The sequence below is a fragment of the Scomber japonicus genome, chromosome 3 (genome assembly GCF_027409825.1).
Source record: "Scomber japonicus isolate fScoJap1 chromosome 3, fScoJap1.pri, whole genome shotgun sequence".
NCBI lineage: Eukaryota > Metazoa > Chordata > Actinopteri > Scombriformes > Scombridae > Scomber > Scomber japonicus.
In genome coordinates, this window is record NC_070580.1 from 30892789 (window position 1) to 30900680 (window position 7892).

The window sequence follows — 7892 nt, forward strand, 5'->3', positions numbered from 1 at the left end:
AGGAGGATTCTGAAAAAATACAAAGAGGAGGGGAGGTGGAAACCAAACCTGATGACGTGACCTGCATGTCTCCAGTACCTGGTATACCATCACTATGAGAAAGTCAAAGGCCCAAAGGAGAAACATTATTGAGGATAAATCAGCAAGAGGAGAATGAAGTATCTGACCAGTGTGAGATTTGGACAGAAACAGAAACTTCCTGAAAACCCAGAGAGGTTTGAATATCACCCCTGTGTCCTGGGGTCTGAGGGATTTAATTCAGGGACTCACAGCTGGGATGTGGAGGTCAGAGATGATACATCCTGGTGTGTAGGTGTTTTAAATGAATCTGTTGGACACAAGGGACAATTACAGGCTGGATACTGGGAAGTGTGTCTCCTTAATGGAAATATACAGCAGTCTCTGCATCACTCTCTGATAAAGTCCTCTCAGTCAAGAAGAAGCTGCAGAAGATCAGAGTTCATCTGGACTGGGACAAAGGAAAAGTGTCATTCTCTGATCCTGATACTGACACACACACTTTCACCGAGAGACTGTTTCCATACTTTGCCACTTTGAATGAACACCCACTGAAGATATTACCAGTTACAGTCTCTGTAACAAAGGAGCAGCACACAGTCCCTTTGTCTACAGGCTTGTGGTCTGTTTTCCACCGGGTCTAGATGGACATACTATGTTTTGTTGTTGTTGTTGTTTTGTGGGTTTTTTGCCAGTTTGTCCAAAGCTTGTAAACAAGGGACACCTGTCTGTATATGTATGTATATGTACATGAATGAACAGGGGGTGATGTCTATAAGTGTTCCTGGCATATACTGCAATGATAATGGGACACTCTTTTGCCACACACACATCTTCTAAGCATAGTTTCTTATAAATCCTATTATCTTTTTTATTTTTTATTTCCATTAAAAAAAAATTAATTGAGTTGGTTCCTGTCTTGTAGTAAGTATACTCTTAGTCATGATGCATTACCTGTTTACACTGTAATCATGAATGTACAAACAACGGTCTCTGAATTATTGTTGATTATTGATAATGAAGAAAAAGTGTTTGTTCTGGTTTAACTGAGTTATAAGTCTGAGAAGAAGTGATGCAGGTTTTTTTGTCAGGCCAATTTGTGTTGTTTTTTTCTTTTAAATGTAAAACAATGTCCTGTTACAGTCTCCATAACAACAGAGCAGCACACAGTCCCTTTGTCTTAAGGTATATGAATGAACAGGGAGTGATATACAGTATGTAAGTGTTCCTGGGATATGAGAGAGAGAGAGAGAGAGAGAGAGAGAGAGAGAGAGAGAGAGAGAGAGAGAGAGAGAGAGAGAGAGAGAGAGAGAGAGAGAGACTGAATATTTTGTGAATGAGAGATTTCAGTTTTTGACTTAACGCATTCGTAACACATTCTAAAAACATGTGTTCACTTTGTTAATATGAGTTATTATTTGTAGATTCATGGGTAATGAGCATCTATGTATATAATTAAATCAAAAACACAATAAAGGGTGCAAAAAATCCATCAACAGCCAATGTGTCTTGTCTGCAGAGATCCAATAGCACACAAAAATCACAGATACATCCAAGACTCTACCTCTCTGAAGATCTGAACAGTGTGAGATGTGGACAGGAACAGAGACTACCTGAAAACCCAGAGAGGTTTGATCATCACCACTGTGTCCTCGGCTCTCAGGGCTTTAACTTGGGGACTCACATCTGGGATGTGGAGGTCAGAGATTATCAAAATTGGTGTGTGGGTTTTGGACTGTTGATCAGGATAAAACTGGACATTTGAGGACATCACTTTGGGTTTTGGGAAACAATGATTGACATTTTTTTACTATTTTCAGACGTTAGTTACAGCCCTCAACATTATACGACATTATACAACAAAACACAGTATTACAAACTGCTATCACTCTAAAACTGACTGAATGATCTTAATACAAGAAGTAAAGTTGAATATTACGAATTTAATCTAAATTCTTAAAACTTATTTTGATGCTGCTGAAACTATTTTTGTCCATCCTACTACAGGAGCGGACTAAACCATGTGCACTGAGTGAGAGGTTCCTCTAGGGAGGCCCCTGAGTGGTTCTAATAAAGTTTCAGATACAAAAAAAAGGGCAGTCGAACTACTAAATCAGCCAACACTAATAGTTTAAATACAATTTTAATAACGTGAAAAAATTGCAAAATTGCAGATAAAATCAATCTTTGTAATGCCAGTTTTTTGAGAGCTCTCCCCATGTCTGCTACCTGGGTATTTACTTAGGTGCACTGTTCCCCTCACTGCAACAGCTCTTTTTACCACCACACTTTTATATAGCACACATTCAACTGAGGTTTGGTGACCTACATCAGACTGGTGAATGCAGTATGTGGGTACTGCATTCTGTAACTGTGGGCACAGCTACACGTTTCGTTCAGGGTGTTGAAGATTCACTAACAGACCAAATTCGGGAATACCACAGAGAGAGATCACATAAAGGAGGGAATACTGGAAATACTGGGATCACTGGGATTACTGGACTGCTGCGATATTGCTGATGTTATATTTTAAAGAGGAGTTAGAAGAGTTTGTTAAGAGGAGCTTCGATTCAAAGGGAAACTAACTTTCAAAACTGAAGAACTTCCTGTTTGCTGTGGTTTCTGCTTCACACAGAGACAAAATGTTTTCTCAGTCAGAAAACGATCTCTCCTGTTCCGTCTGTCATGAAATCTTTAGAGATCCAGTTGTCCTGACATGCACCCACAGCTTCTGTAAAGCCTGTCTGGAGAACTGGTGGAGAGAGAAACAACTAAGTGAGTGTCCAATTTGTAAGAAAAGATCATCTATGAGTGAACCACCTGTCAGTTTAACATTAAAGAACGTGTGTGAGGCTTTCTTACAAAACAGAGATCAGAGATCTTCAGCAGGGCCTGAGCCTCTCTGCAGTGAGCACTCTGAGAAACTCAAACTCTACTGTCTGGATCATCAGCAGCCAGTGTGTGTCGTCTGCAGAGATTCAGAAACACACAACAACCACAAATTCACACCCATCAATGAAGCTACACCGAATCATAAAGAAAAGCTCCAGAAATCCCTGAAGCCCTTACAGGAGAAACTGAAACTCTTAAATGAAGTAAAAGGAAACTGTGATAAAACAGCAGACTACAATAAGGTCCAGGCCAGAGACACAGAGAGGCAGATTAAGGAGCAGTTCAAGAAGCTTCACCAGCTTCTACAAGAGGAAGAGGAGGCCAGGATCTCTGCTCTGAAGGAGGAAGAGGAGCAGAAGAGTCAAATAATGAAGGAGAAAATTGAGGGTCTGAGCACAGCGATAGCAGTTTTTTCAGACACAATCAGAGTCGCAGAGGAGGAACTGAGAGCTGACGACGTTTCTTTCATGCTGAACTACAAGACTATACTGGAAAGAGTCCAGCAGCTCCCCCTGCTGGTTGATCCAGAACTGGTCTCAGGAGCTCTGATAGATGTGGCCAAACACCTGGGCAACCTGACCTTCAACGTCTGGACTAAGATGAAGGAGATGGTCTCCTACACTCCTGTGATTCTGGATCCAAACACTGCTCATCCAAAACTCTACCTCTCTGAAGATCTGACCAGTGTGAGACGTGGAGAGAAACAGAAGCTTCCTGAAAACCCAGAGAGGTTTGATCATCACCACTGTGTCCTGGGGTCTCAGGGGTTTCATTCAGGGACTCACAGCTGGGATGTGGAGGTCAGAGATGATAAATTCTGGGGTGTGGGTGTGGTAAATGAATCTGTTGGACATAAGGGAACAGCACAGGCTGGATACTGGGAAGTGTATTTCCTTGATGGAAAATATACAGCAGCCTCTTCACAACTCTCTCATAAAGTTATTTCTCTTAAGAAGAAGCTGCAGAGGAGCAGAGTTCATCTGGACTACAACAAAGGAAAAGTGTCTTTCTGTGATCCTGATACTAACACACACATACACACTTTCACACACACTTTCACTGAGAGACTGTTTCCTTACATTGGCACCATGGATGAACTCCCACTGAAGATATTACCAGCTACAGTCTCTGTAACAAAGGACCTGCACACAGTCCCTTTGTCTACAGACTTGTGGTCTGTTTTCCACCGGGTATAGATGGACATACTATGTTTTGTTGTTGTTGTTGTTTTTTTGTGTTTTTTTTTGCCAGTTTGTCCAAAGCTTGTAAACAAGGGACACATGTCTGTATATGAATGAACAGGGAGTGATGTATATAAGTGTTCCTGGCATATACTGCAATGATAATGGGACACTCTTTTGCCACACACACATCTTCTAAGCATAGTTTCTTATAACTCCTATTATCTTTTTTATTTACATTTTCCAAAATATTAATTGAGTTGGTTGCTGTCTTATAGTAAATATACTCTTAGTCATGATGCATTACCTGTTTACACTGTAATCATGAATGTACAAACATCGGTCTCTGAATTATTGTTGATAATTGATAATGAAGAAAAAGTGTTTGGCAAAAAAAAAGAGAAAAAAGCAGACTGTAAGAAATCATTATTTTTTGTCAGGCCAATTTGTGTTGTTTTTGCTTTTAAATGTGAAACAATGTCCTGTTACAGTCTCCGTAACAACAGAGCAGCACACAGTCCCTTTGTCTAAAGGTATGTGAATGAACAGGGAGTGATATACAGTATGTAAGTGTTCCTGGGATATGAGAGAGAGAGAGAGAGAGAGAGAGAGAGAGAGAGAGAGAGAGAGAGAGAGAGAGAGACTGAATACTTTGTAAATGAGAGATTTCAGTTTTTGATAATTGGAAAAACGTGTTCACTTTGTTAATATGAGTTATTATGTGTATATTCATGGGTAATGAGCATCTATGTATATAATTCAATCAAAAACACAATAAAGGGTGCGAAAAGTGAACAGGTCTGAATGCTTCCTGAATCCATTGTGTACTGTACATTATTTTGTTTTATCCTGGTTTTATTATTGTTTCATGTGATTCATAATCAACTCATATATTATAAATAAACATAATGTGTCCTGGAGCTCATTTCCATTTTTTTTGTTGCTAATATGCTTCCACACCTTTATTCACATGGCAATGCATTTTGCAAAATGGCAATTCAAGTTTCAATTTTGTCACGCAATTTGAAAATGCATTTGGCAATTGGCAATTCAAAGTGCAAAGTGGCTCTTCACATCACTCTGTATGTTCTTAGGTTCAATAACACATTGAAATACAACAGCGCCCCCACTTACTGGATTGCATTTCCACACGCGTTATCTGCACCAAAATTCAAATTGATAATACAATCTGTCAGTTCTCTCAAGTAGAACAAGTATAAACCTTTCTGATGGGCCAGGCTGATGGTCTCTAGGTAGTTAGTTTCACTATTACTCTCACTACAACGCCTCTGTTTACCACCATCCTTTGAAATAACACCTGTTAGCCTGACGTGTTATCTCATCATGCATCAGATGAATATGTGCAGTATGTTTATTCCTCATTCCATAACTGTGGGTATCAGGTGACATTAGTCATAGAGCACTGCTCCGCTTTTTGTTCACAGTGTTCAAGATTCACCAACCGACCAAACTCAAGAATTTCACAGAGAGAGGTCACATAAAGGAGGGAATATTGGGAACACTGGGATTACTGGACTACTGATACACTGCTACTTCAAGCTTCTACTGATTCCACATCATAAAGAAGAGTTTTAGAGGAGCTACAATTCAAAGTGAAAGTAAGAGAATCTTTGAGACCGAACCTCCCTGTCTGCTGTGTTTTCTGCTTCAAACTGAGTTAAAATGTTTTCTCAATCAGAAAACAGTCTGTCCCTTCACGTCTGTCATGGACAAGATCACAAAGAGGAGCTCAAGAAATCCCTTAATTCCTTACAGGAGAAACTAAAACTCTGTAAAGAAGTTAAAGGAAAATGTGATCAAACAGCAAAACACATTAAGGTCCAGGCCAGAGACACAGAGAAGCAGATTAAGGAGCAGATTCAGAAGCTTCACCAGTTTCTACAAGAGGAAGAGGAGGCCAGGATCTCTGCTGTGAGGGAGGAAGAGAAGCAGATGAGTCAGATGATGAAGATGAAGATTGAGGGTCTGAGCAGAGAGATAGCAGCTCTTTCAGACACAATCAGAGCCACAGAGGAGGAGCTGAGAGCTGAAGACGTTTCATTCCTGCTAAATTACAAGGCTGCTGTAGAAAGAGTCCAGCAGCGCCTCCTGCTGGATGACCCAGAGCTGGTCTCAGGAGCTCTGATAGATGTGGCCAAACACCTGGGCAACCTGACCTACAACGTCTGGACTAAGATGAAGGAGATAGTCTCCTACACTCCTGTGATTCTGGATCCAAACACTGCTCATCCAAGACTCTACCTCTCTGAAGATCTGACCAGTGTGAGATGTGGACAGAAACAGAGACTTCCTGAAAACCCAGAGAGGTTTGATCGCCACCTCTACGTCCTCGCCTCTCAGGGATTTAACTCGGGGACTCACAGCTGGGATGTGGAGGTCAGAGATGATAAATTCTGCTGTGTGGGTTTGGTAAATGAATCTGCCGGACACAAGGGACAATTACAGGCTGGATTCTGGGAAGTGTGTCTCCTTGATGGAAAATATACAGCAGTCTCTCCATCACTCTCTGATAAAGTTCTCTCAGTGAAGACGAAGCTGCAGAAGATCAGAGTTCATCTGGACTGGGACAAAGGAAAAGTGTCATTCTCTGATCCTGATACTAACACACACATACACACCTTCACACACACTTTCACTGAGAGACTGTTTCCATACTTTGCCACTTTGAATGAACTCCCAATGAAGATATTACCAGTTACAGTCTCTGTAACAACAGAGCAGCACACAGTCCCTTCGGCTAGAGGCTTGTGGTCTGTTTTCCAGAGGGTATAGATGGACATACTATGTGTTATTTTTAGAATAAGCAAGACTAATTAAAAATTCCAATCTCCCTTTTAAATGGTGCCACATTTGTAAGGAACATGCATTTGTGGGATGATCAGCAGAGCGACAAATGCTGGTTGAAGAATGGGATGCCATCTCACAGCAGTGTGTGACCAGGCGGGTGATCAGCATGAGGAAGAGGTGCCAGGCTGTTGTGGCTGTGTATGGTTCTTCCACACGCTACTAAGGCGTTTGTTAAATGAATTGTTAATTGTTAAACTGCCAATATGTCTTGTTTCTTCAGACTTCAGTCATCCAATCCATCAAACAAGAGTCAATAGCAGAATAAGCTGTTAGGTATTGGCAGAGAAGATTTGGCAATTTTTTTCAGGGGCGCAACACATTCTCAGCTCTGCTGCTCAACCCACAAATGTCTGTTCTTTATAAATGAATCTGCACAAGGAAACAATGCATTTCCTGTTTACACTGAAACCATGGATACACAAACAATCACTGGATAATTGTTGATACTAAGGAAAAAGTCTAAATTTGACGATTATGCAGCTAGAGCTCAACATGGATCTTTTTGATGTTTGTTCTGTATGAACTAAGTTATGACTCTGAGAAGAAGTGATGCAAGTTTTGATGTGACATGCATAAACCAATTATTAAGGGAGAAAAAAGAAGGAAGTAGAGCTTAAGAAGACATCATTATGTATTTTTTAGATTTTTTTTTTGTTTTTCTTTTAAATTTATTCCTGAACTGTTAGTTTGAAAGAGTATTCATTGCTTTACGTTTTTTAAATAAACTGAGTCTTAATTATAAACTTACTGTAAGTTACTGTGGATTGTCTTTGTCCTGATATGCAGTATGAATTGTGCCCTTATATACAGAGGTGTGTTTGTTTCTAAACTTTGTCCAATCAATTCAGCTGCCACAGGTGGATTAAAATCAGGTTGTAGACACATCTGAAGGATAATCAACTTCGGAGTGCCACAGCAAATGGTCTGAATACT

The 7892-nt window shown here is 40.3% G+C and overlaps 1 protein-coding gene across 1 annotated transcript; it reads left to right on the forward strand.

Annotated features, from left to right (window-relative positions):
- Window positions 1-153: 153 nt before the first annotated feature.
- LOC128355342 (E3 ubiquitin-protein ligase TRIM39-like) lies at window positions 154-7122 on the forward strand. Its single transcript, XM_053315586.1, has 5 exons — window positions 154-285; window positions 1538-1717; window positions 2673-4100; window positions 6171-6516; window positions 6995-7122. The coding sequence occupies exons 1-5, from the start codon at window positions 154-156 to the stop codon at window positions 7120-7122; spliced, it is 2214 nt and encodes a 737-aa protein (XP_053171561.1).
- The last annotated feature ends 770 nt before the right edge of the window (window positions 7123-7892 follow it).